This window comes from Pongo pygmaeus, chromosome 6 (assembly GCF_028885625.2).
Source record: "Pongo pygmaeus isolate AG05252 chromosome 6, NHGRI_mPonPyg2-v2.0_pri, whole genome shotgun sequence".
Lineage (NCBI taxonomy): Eukaryota > Metazoa > Chordata > Mammalia > Primates > Hominidae > Pongo > Pongo pygmaeus.
In genome coordinates this window covers 140861482-140883819 of record NC_072379.2, presented here as the reverse complement: position 1 = coordinate 140883819, position 22338 = coordinate 140861482, and the positions used below count along the sequence as shown (strand labels likewise).

At 40.0% G+C, this 22338-nt stretch overlaps 2 protein-coding genes across 4 annotated transcripts; one reads left to right on the top strand and one right to left on the bottom strand.

The window, feature by feature from the left end:
• Positions 1–19566, top strand: CLEC5A (C-type lectin domain containing 5A). 3 transcript variants are annotated; one of them, XM_054496876.1, is made up of 7 exons: positions 1–168; positions 663–761; positions 1575–1634; positions 3010–3078; positions 11019–11155; positions 15101–15207; positions 16704–19566. In XM_054496876.1, the coding sequence occupies exons 2-7, from the start codon at positions 683–685 to the stop codon at positions 16816–16818; spliced, it is 567 nt and encodes a 188-aa protein (XP_054352851.1). In that variant the 5' UTR covers positions 1–168; positions 663–682; the 3' UTR covers positions 16819–19566. The 3 variants fall into 3 exon arrangements, with proteins under 3 accessions (XP_054352851.1, XP_054352852.1, XP_054352853.1); XM_054496878.2 differs by having other exon boundaries at positions 43–168; positions 17693–19513; XM_054496877.1 differs by lacking the exon at positions 3010–3078.
• Positions 19567–21059: 1493 nt separating this feature from the next.
• LOC129041357 (olfactory receptor 9A4-like) lies at positions 21060–22004 on the bottom strand. The gene is given in 1 exon segment (XM_054496875.1): positions 21060–22004. A coding segment is annotated over 1 exon segment (945 nt).
• Between the last annotated feature and the right edge of the window lie 334 nt (positions 22005–22338).

The window sequence follows — 22338 nt, the reverse complement described above, 5'->3', positions numbered from 1 at the left end:
GTATTTCTCGGGGATGCTACCAAGACAGAGACTGTGAAGAAGGAAGAACGTTGCTTGGGCAAAAGGAGCATATTCTCAGGAGACGGAGCCCCTGCCTGCCACACCAAGCATTAGGCCACCAGGAAGACCCCCACCTGCAAGCAAGCCTAGCCTTCCAGGGAGAAAGAGGTGAGTCTGTCTGTCTGTCTTGGGTGCATGGACTGTTGACCAATTCCAAGACCTTCAGGGATGCCTGTCCTGTCTGTCACCTACCCCTGGTATTTGGAAGATTGAGGCTTCTGACAACTTAAGTCAGTATGGTGAAGGCTACAAACTAAGGTCCTTGGGAACAAGGGTCATTACAAGGATAAGGGTTCTCAAAATACAGGAGAGGGTTTAATTATTAGACAGAATTTAGGAGGCTACAAATAGGGCAAGGCTGAGGCCTGGAGTAGGGAATGAGTGAAGGAGAGGCAGTATGCCAAGTTCCAAGGCTCCAATCAATACATGGTTCTTTCTGTGTTCGGGGCCCATGCTGGGTCACCTCCTGGTACCTGTCAATGTCATGCCTGTCTTCCAAGCCTGCCTTGCTTTGGGTACTCTGAGCGAGAGGCTGGGATATGTCCTACTGAAAAGCAGCCTTGTTCCCGAATTCTGATGCTGCTGTGCTCTAATCTTCACAGGCCCCTGCAGCTCCTTCATCATGAACTGGCACATGATCATCTCTGGGCTTATTGTGGTGGTGCTTAAAGTTGTTGGAATGACCTTATTCCTACTTTATTGTGAGTATTTGAGCAACCTCTTGCCCCAAACTTCATGTTGTCTTGCTCATTGATTCTTCTCTCAGAATGCATGGTTGTGTGTAAGGGTTACATATCCAAGTCTTTCCACCTGAGACTAACTGACCCAACCTGAGGTCAATTGGCAATGCCTTTCTCACTCCCCAGCACACACAGTGAGCCAGGCTCCTTGGTCTACCTTGGAGATATAGAACTTACCAGTCTCTGATGGTTAGAACGCCACGCAAAGCTTTTGCTAGTAGAGTATTAGTTGGGTGATCTCAGCTGAAGTACTTGGCAGCGCTTGTTATTGTTGGCAAAATCTAAAAATACAGCTCCAGTTCAACCCAATGATAAGGCCATGGTAAGAGCTGAAGTATAATGTAACAGGATTTAACTGAGAAAGAAATTTCTCTTTGTATACATATAAATTAATTCATCCAAATGCCTAGTAAAATAAGCCTCCTATGAAAGGATTTTACTGCAATCAGAAACTAGAATCTTCTCCAGCCCCAGAAGCCACTAGGGAAAATAAATGAGGAAGGAAATGTGAGGGGAGGCAGTAGTTAGCTAAGAGGTGTCTTCCTCATGATGCAATCTGAAGGTGCAATTCCTATCATGTTAGACAGCAGGACAGAAATATGAATAAGGGAACGTAGTCACAAAACCACATTTACGCAACTTCACTGAGTCAGAGAGTTCAGTATTTCCCACTAATAGTCACAGTACCCTAGCAGTCCCTGTGGTGATACTTGTTTGTCATATTCATTGTGCAGTCACATTTGGGGCTGAGCCAACAGCTGATTTTCTTTTCAGTCCCACAGATTTTTAACAAAAGTAACGATGGTTTCACCACCACCAGGAGCTATGGAACAGGTAATCTGCATGGTGGTAAATCTTCTCCCCATCCTCCTGCTACTTCTATGCTGAATTCCTAGAGACCTTCCACACAGCCTTCTTTCCCAAGAAATTCTTTGGTAGAAAGGGTCCATAAAGATCTTCTAATTAATCCCTTTCTTTTACATATGAGAAAACCAAGAGCAGACTGAGGGAAATTTCTGATCCTCAGCTTTTCTCCTGGATATGGGGATGATTTATATCTAATCATTGTAATAGAATGTGAAAGTGCTTAATAGCCAGTAGCTATGGGAGATAGAGAGATGAGTGGACCATGGTTCTCCTCTCCCTATTAAACCAGCTTCCTCCTGAAGCCTTTCCCAACAACATCCTCTCACTTCCTCTTAAGACACCTATTACTACTGACATCGTTAGGAGAAGACCATTTCTCATTTATCTTAGTATCAACAGAGGCAACCCAATACAGTGAGCTGTATGGAGAAAATACTCATAAAATATTTATTGAGTCCTTAAGTTATAATCTCAAAGTAGTTTCTGATGAAAACCAGGCTATTACATCTTAGAGTCTATAAACGGGGCACTGAAATAAAAAGTGAATGCCAATTTGTTTCATTAAGATAATTGTAAGTAACTAATTTGATGTCAGAGTAAAGTGGTCTTCAACCACAACGGACAAATAACTGGCACCCCGATTAGATGTTTGACCAGCCTCTGAAGCCACTGCAGCTGCCTGCTCAGACAGCCAGTGTTCCCAGGAAAATGAGGCCCCTATGTGGATTTCTAGAAATGAATGGACCCTTCCCTGCTTATAGAAAATCTCCCTAAAGTTCACCTGCTTCCTTGTCTGCTAATATCCCCTTGGCCCTGAAATTTTGTTCCAATTAGCTTCAATCCTTAGAGCTAATACAGTGCTGATGAGAAAAGAGTCCCAGAGTTGCCCAGGATTATGAATTTTCATATTGAATCTGGGACACCAGAAATAGCAAGAACAGCAAAGATGCTGTGTGGAACCTGGGCAAGAAGTACTCCCAACAGTCCTTTGGAGAAAACTCTGTCAAAGGTTTATATATGATAGGTGTGTGAGAGTTTCTCTCTGATAGTAAATTCCTCCATTACTTTTCCTTTCTTCTGTTCTTTTTCTCAGGATTTGATGCCTATGGCTACATCAAAAAAAGGAGACATGAAATAGGATTTGGGTGTTGAGCATGACAAATAATGATAGTAGTTAGATGGAAGGCTCAAAGAAAGAAATTATTTGAAATGTTCTAGCTCAGAGTGGCCAAGAACTTCTTGTCATCTCCATGATTGAGAGTCACACACCCCATACTCTGATGTTGTTGTTTCTGTGCTGTATTCATCATACCATAACCTTCAGGTTTTCTTTTCACTTCAGTCTCACAGATTTTTGGGAGCAGTTCCCCAAGTCCCAACAGCTTCATTACCACAAGGAGCTATGGAACAGGTAAAGTGCATGGTTACAACCTATTCTCCATCCCCTAGGTTCTCATGCACTGAATTCTTAGAGATTTCTCCCATAGTCTTTATTCTTATGGAATTTTTTTGCTCAAAGGGACCATAAAGACCTTCCAGTTCATTCTCTTTGTATATATTATTTTGGCTTTTATAATTTTCTCAGTACATAGTAGGTATATATATTCATGAGTTACATGATATATATTGATAAAGGCATGCAATATGTAATAATTATATCAGGGTAAATGGAGTATCCATCACCTCAAGCATTTATCTTTTGTATTACAAACAATCCAGTTATACTGTTAGTTATGTTTAAATCTGCAATTAAATTATGTTTGACTATAGTCACCCTGTTGTGCCAGCAAATACTAGATCTTATTTATTCTTTCTATTTTTTAGTACCCATTAAAGCCCCACTTCTCCCCCATACCTCCCCACCAACTACCCTTCCCAGCCCCTGGTAACCATCCTTCTATGCTCTATCTCCATGAGTTCAATTGTTTCAAATTTTAGCTCCTGCAAGTAAGTGAAAACATGTGAAGTTTGTCTTTCTCTGCCCAGCTTATTTCGTGTAACATAATGACCTCCAGTTCCATTCATGTTGTTGCAAATGACAGGATCTGATTTTTTTATGGATGAACAGTACTCCATCGTGTATATGTACCACATTTCTTTATCCATTCATCTGTTGATGGACACTTAGGTTGTTTCCAAATCTTGGCTATTGTGAATAGTGTTGCGATAAAAACGGGAGTGCAGATGTCTCTTCAATATACTGATTTCCTTTCTTTTGGGCCTATACTTAGGAGTGTAATTGCTGGGCCATGTGGTAGCTCTATTTACAGTTTTTTGAGGAACTTCCAAACTCTTCTCCATAGTTGTACTAGTTTACATTCCCACCAACAGTGTATGAGAGTTCTCTTTTCTCCAAATCCTTTCCAGCATTGGTATTGCCTGCCTTTTGGATAAAAGCCATTTTAACTGGGTTGAGATGATATCTCACGGTAGTTTTGATTTGAAATTCTATAATGAGGAATGGTGTTGAGCACCTTTTTATATTTCTATTTGCCATTTGCACAACTTCTTTAGAGAAATGTCTATTCAGATCTTTTGCCCAGTTTTAACTAGATTATTAGATTTTTTTTTCCTATACAGTTGTTTGGGCTCCTTATATATTCTGGTTATTAATACCTTGTCAAATGGGTGGTTTTCAAACATTTTCTTCCATTCTGTGGATTGTCTCTTCACTTTGTTGATTGTTTCCTTTGCTGGGCAGAAGCTTTTTTAAGTTAATATGATCTCATTTATCTATTTTTCTTTTGGTTGCCTGTGCTTGTGGGATATTACTCAAGAAATCTTTGCTCACTTCAATGTCCTACAGAGTTTCCCAAAGTTTTCTTGTATTTTCATAGCTTGAGATTTTAGATTTCAGTGTTTAATCCATTTTGATTTGGTTTTTGTATAAGTCAAGAGATAAGGGTCTCCTTTCATTCTTCTGCATATGAATATCCAGTGTCCCAGAACCATTTATTGAAGACACTGTCCCTTCCTCAATGCATGTTCATGGTACCATTGTCAACAATGAGTTCACTATATATGTAGGGAATTATTTATGGGTTCTCTCTTCTGTTCTGGTCTATATGTCTGTTGTTATGCCAGTACCATGGCATTTTGGTAACTAAAGCTCTGTAGTATAATTTGAAATCAGGTAATGTGATTCCTCCAGTTTTGTTATCTTTTTGCTTAGGATAGCTTTGGACAGTCTGGGTCTTCTGTGGTTCCATGTACATTATAGGATAATTTTTTCTATTTCTGTGAATAATGTCATTGGGTTATTGACAAAGATTGCATTAAATCTGTAGATTGCTTTGAGTAGAGTGGACATTTTAACAATATTGATTCTTCCAATCCACGAACATGGAATATTTTTCTATTTTTTGGTGTCTTTGTCAATTTCTTTTGTCCATGTTTTATAGTTTTCATTGTATAGATCTTTCACTTCTTTGGCTAAATTAATTCCTAGATATTTTATTGTATTTGTAGCTATTATAAATGGGATTAGTCTCTTAATTTCTTTTCAGAGTGTTCACTGTTGGCATATAGAAATGCTACTAATTTTTGTCTGTTGATTTTGTATCCTGGAGCTTTATTGAATTTGTTTATCAGTTCTAACAGTTTTTTGGTGGAATCTTTAGGTTTTTACAAGTATAAGGTCATATCATCTGCAAACAAAGATAATTTGACTTCATCCTTTCCAATTGGATGCCCTTTATTTCTTTCTCTTGTCTGACTGCTCTAGCTAAGCCTTCCAGCACTATGTTGAAAAAGAGTGATGAAAGCGTGTGCAGCCTTGCCATATTCCAGATCTTACAGGAAAGGCTTTCATTTTTTCCCCATTCAATATATGCTGGCTGTAGGTGTGTCATATATGGCTTTTATTTTGTTGAGGGATGTTCCTTCAATACCCTGTTTTTTGAGAGTTTTAATCATGAAGGGATGTTGACTTTTATCAAATAATTTATCAGCACCAATTGAAATGATCGTATGGTTTTTGTTCTTCATTCTGTTGATATAATGTATTACATTGATTAAGTTGCATATGTTGAACCATCCTTGCATTCCTGGGATAAATCTCACTTGGTCGTGATGAATGATCTTTTTAATACGTTGTTGAATTCAGCTTGCTAGTATTTTGAGGTGTTTTGCATCAATATTGATTGGTATATTTGCCTGTAGTTTTATTTTTTGATGTGTCTTAGTCTGGTTTTGGTATCGGGGTAATGTAGGCTTCATAGAATAAATTTCGAAGTATTCCCTCTTTCTCTATTTTTCAGAACAGTTTGAGTAGGATTGATATTAGTTCTTCTTTAAATACTTGGCAGAATTCAGCAGTGAAGCCATTGGATCCTGGGCTTTTCTTTATTGGGAGAGTTTTTATCATGGCTTTCATCTCATTACTTGTTATTGATCTGTTCAGGTTTTGGATTTCTTTGTGGTTTAATCTTGGTAGGTTGTATGTGTCTAGGAATTTGCCCATTTCTTCTAGATTTTCCAATTTATTGGCATACAGTTGCTCATAGTAGTCACTAACGATTCTTTGAATTTCTGTGCCATCCATTGTAATGTCTCCTTTTTCATCTCTGATTTAATTAATTTGGGTCATCTCTTTTTCTTTTTTTTTTTTTTTTTGGTCTGGCTAAAGGTTTACTGATTTTGTTTATCTTTTCAAAAAGCCGACTTTTGTTGCATTGATGTTTTGTATTGTTTTCTTCATTTCAATTTGTTTCTGCTTTGATCTTTATTATTTCTTATGTTCTACTAATTTTGGGTTTAATTTGTGCTTGCTTTTTTAGTTCTTTAAGATTTGTCATCAGGTTTTTGGTTTGAAGTTTTTCTTTTTTCTTGTTTTTTTTTATGCAGGCTCTTATAGGTATAAACTTCCATCTTAATATCCTACAAGTTTCGATATGTTGTGTTTTCATTATCATTTGTTTCAAGAAGTTTTTCAATTCCTTTCTTAATTTCTTTATTGACTGATTGGTCATCCAGGAGCATATTGTTTAATTTCCCTGTATTTGTGCAGTTTCCAAACTTCCCTTGTTACTGACTTCTATTTAATTCCATTGTGGTCAGAGAAGATGCTTAATATTATTTCAATTTTTTGAATGTTTTAAGGCTTGTTTTGTTACCTAATATATGGTCTATCATTGAGAATGATCCATATGCTGAAGAAAAGAATGTGTATTCTGTAGCTGATGAATACAGTGTTCTATAAATATCTATTATGTTCATTTGGTCTATAGCATAGATTAAGTCCAATGTTACTTTGTTGATTTTCCATCTGAAAGATCAGTCCAATGCTGAAAGCGGAGTGTTAAACTCTCCAGCTCTTATTGCAATGGAGGCTATCTATTTCTTTAGCTCTAATAATTTTTGCCTTACATATCTGGGTGTGCCAGTATTGGGTGCATACATATTTACAATTGTTATATTCTCTTGCTGAATTGACCCCTTTATCATTATATAGTGACCTTCTTTATGTCTTCTTATAGTTTTTGTCTCAAGATCTATTTTGTCTGAGGTAAGTATAGCTACTGTTGCTCCTTTTTGGTTTCCGTTGGGATGGAATATCTCTTTTTATCCCTTCATTTTTAGTCTGTATGTGTCTTTATAGGTGGAGTGGAGTGTCTTTCTTGTGGAAAATAGATCATTAGGTCTTGTTTTTTCATCCATTCGGCCACTCTATGTACTTTGATTGGAAAGTTTAATCCATTTACATTCAATATTATTATTAATAAGTAAGCACTTACTTCTGCCACTTTGTTATTTGTTTTCTGGTTGTTTTTTGGTCTTCCCTTCCTTCTTTCTTTCCTTCCTGTCTTCCTTTTAGAGAAGGTGATTTTCTCTGGTGGTATGATTTAATTTCCTGCTTTTTGTTTTTCATATATCTACTGTATATTTTTTGATTCAAGGTTACTATGAGGCTTGCAAATACTATCTTATAGCCCATTATTGTAAGCTGATAACAACTTAACTCTGCTTGCATTAACAAACAAGTAAGCAAAAAAAGAAAATTAATAAAAACTCTACATTTTAACTTTGTCTCCCACTTTTTAACTTTCTGTTGTTTCTATTTATAACTTTGTTTTTACTGTCTATGTCTTGAAAAGTTGTTGTAGTTATCATTTTTATTGGTTCATCTTTTAGCCATTCTACTTAAGATAAGAGTACTTTACATACCACAGTTACACTGTTATGATATTGTGTTTTTCCATGTACCTACTATAATCAGTGAATTCTGTATATTCAGATGATTTCTTATTGCTCATTAATGTCCTTTACTTTCAGATTAAAGAGCTATTTTTAGCACTTCTTATAGGACTGATGTGCTATTGATTAAATCCCTCAGCTTTTATTTGTCTGGGAAAGTCTTTATTTCCCCTTCATGTTTGAAGGATATTTTCATCAGATATGCTATTCTAAGGTAAAGGGTTTTTTCCTTCAGCAACTTAAATATGCCATGCCACTCTCTCCTGGCCTATAAGATTTCCACTTGGGGGACATCCCAAGCCCAGTAACGTTGTGGGTCTGCTACCAGACATATTGGAGCTCCATTGTACATTATTTGCTTCTTTTCTCTTGCTGCTTTTAGGATCCTTTCATTATCCTTGAACTTTGGGGGTTTGATTATTAAGTGCCTTAAGGTAGTCTTCTTTGGCTTAAATCTACTTGGTGTCCTATAACCTTCTTGTACTTGGATATTGATATCCTTCTCTAGGTTTGGGAAGTTCTCTGTTATTATCCCTTGGAATAAACTTTCTACCCCTATCTATTGCTCTACTTCCTCTTTAAGGCCAGCAACTCTTACATTTGCCCTTTTGAGGCTATTTTTTAGACCTTACAAGTGTGCTTCATTGTTTCTTATTCTTTTTTCTTTTGTCTCCTCTGACTTCTGTGACCCCTCTGATTCTGTTATTAATATACTCTGATGCATTCCTCAGTATGTGAATTTCATTTTTCAACTCCAGAATTTCTGCTTAATCCTTTTTAATTATTTCTATCTCTTAGTTTATCTGATAGAATTCTGAATTTCTTCTCTGTGTTATCTTGAATTTCTTTGAGTTTCCTCAACAAAGGTATTTTGGATTCTCTGTCTAAAAGGTCACATATTTCTGTTTCTCCAGGATTGGTCCCTGGTGTCTTATTTACCTCAACTGGTGAGGTCATGTTTTCCTGAATGGCCTTGATACTTGTGGATGTTCATCAGTGTCTGGACGTAGAAAACTTAGGTATCTATTGTAGTCTTCATGGTCTGGGTTTACACCCGTCCTTCTTGGGAAGGCTTTCCAGGAATTCAAAAGGACTTGGGTGTTGTGACCTAAGCTCTATCTGCATGGGGGACATCCCAAGCTCAGTAATGCTGTGGGTCTTGCAGACTCGTAGAGGTACCCACCTGGTTGGTCTTGGATAAGATCTGAAAGATTTATCTGGATTACCAGACAGAGACTCTTATTCTTTTTCCTTACTTTCTCCAAACAGAATCTCTTTCTCTGCGCTAAGCTGCCCAGACTTGGGAGTGGAGTGACACAAGCATCCCTGTGCCCACCACCACTGGGACTGCATTGGGTCAGACCTAAAGCCAGCACAGCACTGAATCTCACTCAAGGCCCACTGTAACCACTACCTGGCTACTGCTTATGTTTTGTCAAGGTCCTAGGGCTCTATAATCAGCATATGGTGAAGCCAGCCAAGCGTGTGACCTCCTCTTCAGGGCAGTGAGTTCCACCAGGCCCTAAATAGGTCCAGAGATGCTGTCTTAGAACCAGGGACTGGAGTCAAAAACCTTACAAATCTGCCTGGTGTTCTGTCCTCCTGTGGCTGAGCTGAAACTCGAATCATGAGACATAGTTCTTTCCACTCTTCCCTCCCCTTTCTGCAGGCAGAGGAGCTTCACCCTATGACCACTACCATCACAGGCCCACAGGGTCACTGCCAGACTACCACTGATTTTTGTTTAAGGCACAAGGGCTCTTTGGTCAGCTTGTCACGAATGCTGCCAGGTCTAGAACCTACCCTTTATGTCTGTGTGCTCCTATCTGTCTCAGGGCAGGTCCAGAAATGCTATCCAAGAGTCAAGGCCTAGAATCTTGGACCCCAAGAGCTGACCTTTACTTCTCTGTGGCCAGTCTGTTACATAAGGTGCAAAACAAAGCCCTCTTTACTTTTCTCTCTTCTTTTCTCAAGTAGAAGAATGTGCTGGGTTTCATCTGAAGCCCAAGACATCTCAGTCTCACCCAAGGCCCATAACATACCACCTAGGTATTGCTGCTTGTTATTCAGGGCCCAAGAATTCTTTCATCAGCAGGTAAGGGATCCTGTCAGGACTGTGTACTTATCTTCAAGACAGAGGATTCACTTTTGGCCCAGGGTATGTCTGGGTGTCTCTACAAATGTCTTTCAGGAACTAGGGTTTGGAATGGGGACCTCACAACTCTGACTAGTGCCCTATTCTACTGTAGCTTGCATCCAAGATGCAAGAGAAAGTACTCTTTACTCTTCCCTCTCCTCTCCTCAAGCAGAAAGAAAGGGTCTCTTTTGGAGCTGCAAGTTGTGCTGCTTGGGGTTGGGAGAGCAATGGCACAAGCATTCCCTTGGCCACCCTGGCTGGCATCTCGGTAGGTGCCCCCTAATTCCACTGGCTCAAAGCCCAGCTCAGCACAAGGACTTGCCTAGGAGTTGCAGTCCTTGTGGCATAGTCTACCTTTCATGTTTATTTAGGGCCCCAAAGTAATTCAGCTCACAGTGGCGAGGCTTGCCAGAACTCAGGTTTCAACCACTGGGATGGGTTATTCCCCTCCGGCTAGCGCTCATCTAAATGCTTCCTCCATGGGTGGGTATCAGCTGAGTTTGGTCCATTTTGCCCTCCACTGTGACAGGGCAGCACTGAGTCCAATGTAAAGTCTCACAATCCCTGCACACTCCCTCTCCCATGCACATAGACTTTACCATGTCATGCTGTCACTGCAGCAAGGATAGTGTGGGAGTGGTATCAGCAATTCAAGACTCTGTCCTACCCTCTGCAGTGCCTCTTTCAGCTATCCAGGTACTGAGTGTTCATCTGATTTTTTGTTCTCATGTATGTATATGTGCTTTGTTGTGTGTAGATAGTCATCAAATTTGGTGTTCCTGTAAGGGGATGACTAATGGAAACTTTATTCAGCCACTGTGCTCTTCTCCTTATTCTCCTTATATTATTGTCAAGGAACCAGACTAGACTGGGTGGAATTTCTTCCTGGATGGAGAATAATTTTTACCAATATAATTGTTAAAACAAAACAAAAATATGTATCACTGTTTCATGACTTAGTTCCAGGATTTATAACCCAAACCAGTAAACTTATACTCTCCTTTCTTGGACCTCTTCAGTCTGCCCCAAAGACTGGGAATTTTATCAAGCAAGATGTTTTTTCTTATCCACTTCTGAATCACCTTGGAATGAAAGCAGGGACTTTTGCAAAGGAAAAGGATCCACATTGGCAATTGTCAACACGCCAGAGAAACTGGTGAGGACACTGGAATGGTACAGTAAAGCCACACACTCCACACAGCCTCAGTGGGTGGGATGGGGTGGAAACTCGGGGGAGTGGGGATGGGATGAAGTGAGGAATGGAGAGGTGGCTGGCTGAAAAACTGAAGCTATTTATTATGGACTGGAGGTTAGGAGACGCTTCTTAGTAGCAGTGAAGCAGCATGTTTTTCAGTTTCATTTAACCACAGAAATTCGCACCTTGTGGTCTTTTCTACAGGGCACTGTAATTAGCTGATATCCTGGGGATAGGCCAAGATATTTAAAGTGAAGCAAATGACCAAATGAGACGATGTGTATAAAAGTTGTTTAACAACAAAAAGAATACCTTATAGATGTGATGTCAATGTACCATCCCAGTCTGCATAGTAAACAAGGAAGACGTGAATTGACAAAATTAGTAAAGTGAAAAAGTAAGAATCAGGTCATAGAACTGAATTTGCAGTTGATGATCATGATAATAATCATGAGGATGTATTATTATCCACATTTTATAAATGGCAACTAGGGCACAGAAAAGTAATTTGCCCAAGGTCAAATAACAGAACATGGAATTGAATTCAGATCTCTCTGACTCCAAAACCCATACTCTAATCTGTGCTACATACACTATACTCTTGCTTCTCTCACTTCTATCCCTTTATTCCTCCTCTAAAAAGTCCTCCTGTGATTTAGAAGAATTTGTAAGAAGATCTCCTTTCTGAATCTTGGTAATAGATGACCAAGGGATCTGGATGCTACAAACCCTCTAGGGCTAAGTACCCAGGTAGCAAGGGAAAATGTCTTAAGGTAGAAAAACAGGAGCAAGACAGGGGAATGAAAAGAGGAAAGGAGGGAAGGCAACGGGAAGAAGCAAGTGTGACAAGTCTGCCACACCCATTAAGTTTTGTGGATCCCAATTTGCTTGACCAAAGCACATCCATGTACCTTTTCCTTGGTGATGAAAAAGGTCATCACTACTAGCCTGGCCAACATGGTGAAACCATGTCTCTACTAAAAATTAGCCAGGTGAGGTGGTGCATGCCTGAAATCCCAGCTACTTAAGTGGCTGAGGCACAAGAATTGCTCGAACCCAGGTGGTGGAGGCTGCAGTGAGCCATGACTGTGCCACTACACTCCAGCCTGGGCAACAGAGCAAGGCTCTGTCTCAAAAAAAAAAAAAAAAAAAAAAGGGAAAGAAAAAGACAAAGGTCATCATGCCAATGGTTTCCTGGTGACTCTCAAGTCTGTATCTCCAGCTCATCCTTCTCCTCCCAACAAGTATACCAAATTCCACTTCGATGTTTCAAGAGGCCCACAAACTCACTATGTTCAAAACTGAGTCAATTATATTCAACACCCCCCCCCCCGCACTCTTCCTGTTGCATTCCAAATACTGGTGATTACTCATGTCACCCAAGATTGAAGGCTTAAGAGTTTTCTGGGACTCTACCTTCTCTTTTCCTCCTCAATTATTTGTTAAACAAGTCCTTTTCTCTCTATGCCGACAACAAATAGTTCAGTTCTCACCTAGATTTCTTCAGAATTCTTCTAATCCATTCCTTGCCTCCAGTTTTGCACTCTTTCTAGCTATCCCCCTCAGAACTGACATCTAAGGCTCTAAACTGTACCATTTTCCAAATTAAAGTGGGTTAAACACCAGTTGTCCTAGCATGGCATATGTCAGATTCATGACCACACCGAATGTCACACTCAGGGTCAGGTTCCAGCCCATGCTAAGGTCCTAGGGGAGTGGCTGGGTGGCAGATAGCTAAAGATGACTCGGGGGGCCATACGCAGGTGAAATGTAGTTTTATTCAGCAGCTCTTTCATCAGCAGCTTTCTCATACTCTCTGTCTGTCTGCCTCAGCTGCGTGCTCCAGCCGCTCCCATGCACAGCTGCGCAGCCGGCTCTCCCTTAGCATTCAGGGTCAGCAGCTTAACTCTTTCACCCTCTGGGCATGAATGCATGCTGAGCCATATCCTGGCTGCCCTCTATCAGTCTGCAAGATGGACAGCCTTGATTCTCTCTCTCTTTCTCTGGGCACCAGAGCCTGTACCATGTCAAGACACGTTGAACCGAGCCAAGCTGCGTGCACAGCATCGGCAGGTCAATTATACCTTTTTCAAACAATAGTGACTCTGAGCTAAGCATGAGCTTACACAAATAGGTTATATAACAAGTATATATATATGCCTGCTCCCTAAACTCGCTGAGTCACTTTGGCCTGGATGTCCACCTCAGGCTGTTCCTTGACCAAAGCACATCCATGTACCTTACATCATATCAGGCCTTGCACAGTGCCGCCTCTGCCTTTGCTCCAGCCTTGTCTCTTCAAACCACCTCCCTGCCACCTCTGCACTAACTACGCTGAGCATCTCTTAGTTCCTCAAGTGCTCCAGGCTGCTTCCCCACCTGCCAATAATCCATGCTTTCTTCCAGGAAGCCCATACTCTCCCCGACAGTTTGTCTGACAAACTTAACTATCTCCTAAAATTCATCTCATGTATCACCTCATCTATCATTCTAGAAAAACTTCAGATCTATGTAGAATGATCACTTCCTCCTTTCTGCCTCTTCCAGATCCAGGATATAATTTCCTAGTACTACACCTGAGATACCTCATTATGCTAGTTAAGTTGGTTGTCTTCCCTCATTAAATCTGTGGTTCTTCAAACATGATGGGACCACTGACTTTTTTAAAATGGTGATAAAATCTATGTACCCCTTCCCAGAAACATTACATACGCAAAATATTTTTCATAACATTCCAGTGGTTTCATAGTTTTCCTGGGAAACCATCCATGGCTTCCAGCATGAGAGTTCAGCATTAAGGATTCTGGTTTTAGACCATGGGTCAGAAAACTTTTCTAAAAAGAGTCAGATAATATACATTTTAAGCTTTTCAGGGCATTGGTCTCTGCTGTTGTAACTTGAAAGCAGCCGTAGATAATGTGTAAACAATGGGCATGGGTGCATTCCAATAAAACATTTACCAAAACAGGATGAAGTCTGGATTTGGCCCACTGGCTGTAGTTTGCCAACCCTCTTGATCATAATTTCTTTGAGGAGAAATATATTTGTTTCCATATCCTCAGCCTAATACAATGCATGGCATATAATAGACACTTGAGAGATGTTTAGTGAATGAGAACATTCAGTAATTAATTAAAAAGTAATGAAATAAGATATTTCAGAAAAGGAGAACATTGAAAAGCGAGAAACTAAGGAAATAGCCATGGGGATGTAAAGAATAAGACTTGGATACCCACTGATTATGGGAGGTATGTGACAAGTATAGGAAACACTTCTGGCTGAAATGATTTGTAACTTACCAATTAATTACAGAACAAAGATGTCTAGGACTAGTGTCAAATCAGCAAATATTCAACAAGCACTTGCTTATTTCTTCTTGGATTACACTTTTAAAAGCAATACACTTTTAAATCTCACCATTTTCTTTCCCTAAGTACTCAATATATAGAAACACATTTTGTTAGCACTTGATTCAGCCTCACTTAGCATACAAAATTTCTGGCAACAAAAACAATCCTATGGATAGAAGCATGACATATTTTTTTAAATGACCCTGTTTTAGATTGTACAGTACCCCTTCCCCTTCATTCTCACAGTGTGGTCCCTGGACAGAAACATCAGTATCACCTGGGCATTTTGTAGAAAAGTAAATTATTGGTTCCCTTCACTAGACCTACTTAACCAGGAGCCCAGAAGTCTGTGTTTTAACAAGACCTCAGGCTTTCCAGATTCCCTGTGAATCTTGACAATGACTTCTCTAGGGTTAGTGGTGAGTCCCAGCTATAGCCGGTCTCAGAGTTCCCTACCAGCCTTCCTTATTCCCAGGATCAGATATAATCATGGTCACATTGGCTTAAGAGAGGCATCATTAAAAGACTCACTGTTGAAATTTTTTTTAATTTCTAGAAGTTTCTTCAGGACATAACTGATGCTGAGAAGTATTTTATTGGCTTAATTTACCACCGTGAAGAGAAAAGGTGGCGTTGGATCAACAACTCTGTGTTCAATGGCAAGTATGTGAACATCCCACAGTTTCCAAGGGATCTTGGTTTGCTTCAAAAGACCAAACCTGAGATTGGTGGGTTCACGCTGGAATAGCTCAAACACTGACACTTGACTCTGTTCTGCTGTTCTCCTTTCTTCCAACCCATCTATTCCCTGAGACACATTTTAGTAAACGTTTTCTTATGAAAGAGATCAAACTTTCATAAGGAGAGAGAAGAGTATTCATATAGCAAATTATTTTATTCAAATCAAGAGCCAAACAAATCCACCTACATAGCATTCATTTGATGTATCTTGTAGCTCTCTAGATGCTAGTTTCTATAGCACTGAGCATTTCTGACTGATCAAAAAAGCTTAGTCTCTTGACTTCAAACAGACTAGATATGAGTCTAGACTGGATGCTAGCCATCTCTAGGAGACAGGGTCAGTTTTATGGAGGCAACCCAGTTGGTGTAGAGATGAGATCTATTTCTATAACACTAGCATTTCTGACTGATCAAAAGGGCTTCGTCTTTTAACCCACAGATCACATTTTATTACAAAGTACTTACAAGTTTCCCCAGATGTGCCTTCTTTATCTAAAGAAAGGTTATTATAAGCAACTTGTCTGTGTCTTAAAGCTATCAACTTCTGACCCCCAAGAGCTATCTTCTGTGAATTGTTCCATGGAGATTAGGATTGGTGAGAACACCAATAATTTTCCCAGTGTTTATACAAAAATAGTGATTCAGACAGAGGTCAAATCAGTCCCCCAGCCTGTAACTGGGCTTCCCTACAGAGAGGAGGAAACTGATATTTATTCAGTGTCTGCTAACGCCAGCACTATGCTAAACACTTTGCATATGTTGTTTCCTGAAATATTCCCCATGATGCTACACGAAAAGCTTTTATCACTCCCCATTTCACAGACAGTTGAACTGAGGACAAGAAAAGCTTAGAAATGTGTTAAATATCATAAAGCTAGTCCAAAACACATGACATTTCTCTGAAACCAGAGTCTTTTCAGTCAGACTGAAACAGACTGAATGACAGAAAAAGAGGTGGGAGAGCCAACAAATACCTCCATCAAGTTTTTCTGAAGCCACTATGGTCTGGAAAGGGATGCACAACCTCTCTCCTTTTCCTTCCTGTCCTCCTGCTGTGAACACACATACTGTCCTAAACAGTACTTTTGGAAGAAGAGACAGCCCATGAGATGCTTCTAACCGAACGCCAGAGTGAGTTAGTTAGTCCAAGACTGTGAATCCATACAAGCTCACAGGAGAGCTGACAGGAAAGGGTGGGTTTAGAGCTGCATTTGCGGAGCTGGATTAGGAAAGGGATCTGAGCTAAAAAGGAGGCTGCCCAGATGGAGACGTGTGTGGGCCCGGTAGTCTGCTGCCCCTCCAGGCAAAACTCCTGCAAGACTCTCACTCTGGAATCAGGAAGAGGCTGGGCTAAAATGATGGGCCATCACCATGCTTTGTTTTTTTGTTTGTTTGTTTTGTTTTGTTCTCTCATTTAGTGTTACCAATCAGAATCAGAATTTCAACTGTGCGACCATTGGCCTAACAAAGACATTTGATGCTGCATCATGTGACATCAGCTACCGCAGGATCTGTGAGAAGAATGCCAAATGATCACAGTTCCCTGTGACAAGAACTATACTTGCAACTCTTTTTGAATCCATACAGGTCGTCTGGCCAATGATTCTTTTACTTACCTATCTGTCTACCAGTAGCGGTCCTTGCCCATTTGAGAAACTGAGCTTCTTTCTTCTGCACTGGGGGACTGGATGCTAGCCATCTCCAGGAGACAGGATCAGTTTTATGGAAACAATTCAGTTGGTATAGAGATAAGGTCTGCTTCTGTAGTACTGAACATTTCTGACTGATCAAAAAGGCCTAGTCTGTTGACAGGGTTTGTTTTATTTCAGCCTCAGAGTACATACCATACTACTAGGGAGTAACTGTAGAGTGAGCAATCATAAACATTATTTAGGGATTACCATGGTGGAAGAGGGATAAACATAGCTCCTGTGACTTCATCTCTGTTCTCAAGGGAACCCCATTCACATGCCCCTCCTAACTCCACAAGCTAGGGTAGCAGAGGCTCTCCTCAGGCTGAACGAAGGCTGGGCCTTGGGGAGGGCTCCTAATGCTGAGCTTGGAGCAGCACGGACAGCAGCATTGTTTATGGGAATGGAGAGAGGTCTGGGCAGGTAGGAACCTTCTTGGAGACCCCTTTGAAGAAAACCAGACAGCCAAGGGAACCAAACACACTAGATTTCTGTTCTTCAGCAAAGCCCTGAAGAGACACTTAAGCTAAAAATTCCTTTGTCATATTTCTGAAACTCCATTATAACATATTTAACTCCTTTGTAACCAAAATTTAGGTAAGCATGCTTCCTTTGCTCTGAAGGTTTTGAGTACCTGGCTGTATTTGTTGAGTACATTTTAAAAATTTTGGATAGTCTCTTAGGCAACAATAATCACAATATATTTGTCCCTTCAGTTCTGGAGAAAGCCTGATACCAGGCACAGCCTACTGACCCCAAGGAGCCTGGCACTGGTTGGCATCACATTGCTCTAGAACTAGTCCAGCCGACGAAGCAGTAGAAAAAGAGAAGGGCTGCTCAAGGAAACATTGGCCGGGGGCAAGGAATAAGCACATAGTAGAAAGGGAACATCAGGGTCAAATGGAAATCACCTGAGACAGGAAACAGGGAGTTCATTTGGCCACAGTGGAAGAAAGGCAAGAAAGAGGAAGAAAAGTCTTGGAGTACCCTGGCTGTTCTCTACACTCACAAGACATCAGCTATATACCCTGCTTGATGCATGAGAAAGAGAAAACAGACGCCTTGTGTGTTTTGAGTAAGAATAATTAAACCATAAGGAATACCATGTATAAAAATGATGGAAATAATAGTCACCTAAGTACAGTGCATACCATTTTGTGTCTAATAACAATGTACCACAGAAATGATTGTACATATTATTATATGTATACCAAACAAGATTGTTGTAAATCGTATTTTTTATTACAACACTAAGTTCTGTTTCTGCATTCCTAGGTTTCATCATTTTTGGCTCCTTAGCATGGCCACTTACAATTTTTAAAAATGAGATAACACATCATGTGTCAGAACTTGCTTGAAGGGAATTACCAGAAGTAATTTGTGTTTGAAATGGGGTGGAAATTGCAATTATATTAGTAGCCGGTGGAGATACAAGTTCTCTGACTGTGTTGGGAAAGGATAAGTGCTACCGTTGAGAAGGGAAGAAAGGCTGAGTCTAGGAGGAGAAAAAAATCAACAGAACTCTAGCCAAAGGCAAGCCCCAGAACTCAGACAACAGAAAGGAAATCCTAATCCTTCTGTTTTGAGAAGAGAGAACTATATTTGCTTCACTTCCTATTTCATGACAGAATAACTGCAAACTTTTAAGATCAGGAAATGTAGACATCTAGTGATTTCTTTAGTAGATAGTTTAAATTTCCCCCAAGATTAGGAGACACTTCTGTGCAGGTTCTAAAAGGAGCCCAATGGCCTGGGGTGGGAGTGGGGAGTAGATAGGGAATACGTGGGCTTTGGTTTAAGTTCATCATTGTGAGAGTTCCTGGATCTTTGCAAGCTTAGATAAATGTGATCATTATTAGATAGCAGTGGCATGCTTTAAAAAAAAAGGCAATGAAAATATAGCAAACCATTGAATTTGAGTTTTGATTTTGCTTCTAATATGCTGTGTGAATCAGTATAGTTTTCTTACCCTTTCTTGGTCTTAGTTTCCTTACTGATAAAATGGGGTAGTAATACCTATCTCAAAAAATTCTTGCACATATTAAATAACATTCCTTTATGTATCTCAATGGCATTAGAAATTAGGAGAAGCATTTTGTGGAGGATTTGAAGTTGAGATCTTCATCCAAGAAGTAGCTTTTCAATTTGCTAGAAGCTTAATGTAGGCAAGCCACTTAATTTTTCAGAACTTGTTTACTCATTTATAATATGGGAAAAAAAATTGCCCAAGTCAGAGAAGGGTGCCTTAAAAATGTTGTGGCCAAGCCACATGAGATCAAAGGCACACTTTTCATGACCTCAAATGTGGGCCCAGCCTAGGTCAGCCAACCCCCATCCAACCCTTAGACTCATGAACAAATCCACCTGAGATCAGCAGAGCCACCCTAGATCAGCTGAAACTCTAAGCATGAAAATAAAAACTTATCGCTGTATACCACTGGAATTTTCTGGTTATCTCTCGTATAGCAAAATCTAACTGATGCAATCTCCGTCTGGCCTTCATCCTTCTCCCTTTATTGTCCTTTCATGTATTGTTCATCCAGCAACCAGGATGATCTTGTTAAAACATTAAACAGATTCTGTCACTCTTCTTCAGCCCCCTGTGATGGTTTTCCAATGTGCTTCTGGAAAGAGCAAACATCCTTAAAAGGCTCACTGTGGCGATTCCTCAAGGATCTAGAACTAGAAATACCATTTAACCCAGTGATCCCATTACTGGGTATATACCCAAAGGATTATAAATCATGCTACTATAAAGACACATGAACATGTATGTTTATTGCAGCACTATTCACAATAGCAAAGACTTGGAACCAACCCAAATGTCCATCAGTGATAGACTGGATTAAGAAAATGTGGCACATATACACCATGGAATACTATGCAGCCATAAAAAAGGATGAGTTCATGTCCTTTGTAGAGACATGGATGAAGCTGGAAACCATCATTCTGAGCAAACTATCGCAAAGACAGAAAACCAAACACCACATGTTCTCACTCATAGGTGGGAATTGAACAACGAGAACACTTGGACACCAGGTGGGGAACATCACACACCAGGGCCTGTCATGGGGCGTGGGGAGAGGGGAGGGATGGCATTAGGAGAAATACCTAATATAAATGATGAGTTAATGGGTGCAGCACACCAACGTGGCACATGTATACATATGTAACAAACCTGCACGTTGTGCACATGTACCCTAGCTTAAAGTATAATTATAAAAAGAAGAAGAAAATAATAAAATAATATTATCTTTTTGCATACCTGGAAAAAGAAAAAGGCTCACAAGGCTCTACATGGTCTGCATTCCAGTTACCACTCTAACTGCAATTGCTTTCTCCTTTGCACACTCCATTTCAGCATCTTTGCTATGCCTTCCCAAGGGTCTCCCACTTATTACTCACTATGCCTGGAATGTTCTTTAACAAGTTTCCGAATGTATCACCACCTTACCCTCTCTCAATCCTTCCCTGAAAACCTTATTTGAAATTTCAACACTCCCGCAAGAGATATTCCCTTTCATTCCTGTTTCACTTTTCTTCACGATACTTCTTCATGATCTAATATACTATTTTCAATAGCTTTATTGAAACATAAATCACATTCCATAAAATTAACTCATTGAAAATGTATAGTTCAATGATTTTTGGCATATTCATAGATATTTACAACCACCATTTCAAAAAGAAAGCCTGTACCCCTTAGCTATCACTACCCTATGTCTGCATTCCCCTCAGCCCTAAGCAACCACTAGTCTATTTTCTAGACTATATAGATAGTCTATCTCTGACATTTAGTTTTTCAAAGTTTAATTGTGAAATCATCATATCTTAAGAAAGGCAGATATAGATAGGTAGATAGATAGCTAGATAGCAAGACATGTCTTAAAAATAATAAACTGAGTTTCAAGTAACAACTAACCATATTAAAAACCGTAGCTGTAACTTAAAAGTCTTTTGTTGCGTGCAAATTATTTGATAATGGTAATAATTATGATGCAGTTCAAAGATGAGCAAGTTGTTTTCAGATTATTCTAGAATCCATACTAAGTGCTTTACCATGTAAAAGACCTCAGAGCAAGGCTAATTCCTGAATAGTTGACAGCAGCGTTTCACCCCATCCCAAAGGGCCTCTATGACTTTATCATTCCAGAGGGTGAAGATGAAAGGATTGAGGAAAGGAGTTACTACTGAAACCATCAGGGAAACTACCCGATTGTAATCAGCTGCCTGTGTTTGCTTGGGTTTCACATAGAGAAACAAGCAGCTGCCGTAGCCAATCACAACACAGGTGAAGTGGGAGGCACAAGTGGAGAAGGATTTCCTCCGGCCAGAGGATGATGGGATCTTGAAAATGGTGGAGATGATGTAGGTGTAGGAGACAATTGTAGGGACCAAAGAACCAAAGAGAACAAAAACAGCCATTAAGAAGAGGATAAACTCCGTGAAAAGAGTATTATCGCAGGATAGTTTGAGCAATTGTCCTCGGTCACAGAAAAAATTGTTCACCACATTTGATTTGCAGTAAGTAAGCTGAAACATGACTTAGACCAGCCAGGTTTGAAAAAGAAACCCAAACACCCATGACACAAGAACCACAAAGTTGCAGGTGTGTCTGTTCATAATGATGTTGTACCTCAGAGGGTTACAGACAGCCACATAACGGTCCACAGCCATTGCTCCAAGTAATGCAAACTCCGTTGTCCCCACAGCAAGGTACAGGAAGAGCTGGACAACACAGGCAGACAAAGATATTATCTGCATCCCAGGGAGCAGCAATCCCCAAAGCATCACAGGGACGATTATGGTTGTGACCAGGATCTCCAGGGCAGAGAGGTGGCTGAGGAAGAAATACATGGGGGACTGCAGACGTTTATCCACACAGACAATCAAGACGATGACCGTGTTTCCCATTAATGTTACCGAGTAGAAAAAGAAGAATATAGCAAAAAGGATATGATGTAGTTCTTCAGAGCCAGGGAAGCCAAGGAGATAAAATTCAGTGGCACTAGAGTAATTCATCAACATTTAGCTCTAAGCCCTTGTTCCTTGTGAAATCTAGAGAGCAAAAGAGACAGAACAACTGCTTTTCATCCTAAAAAGATTAAGGACATTTCAGGTTGAAAAAACATTCCTCTCCTGCTCCTCAACTCCATAACCTGACTCTACTATTTTCTACCCAATGTTGATGTCAAATACTTCATGAAGAATATATATCTTTTGAAGATAAATGTATATGTTCAAGAAGATGAAATCCAGTCATGAATACCAAATGATAAACATGAAAACCCACCCACCCTAGCATGCACTCTTTCTCAATACACTGGACATCTGCCTCTAACTCTGCTCTCACCGGCCACCC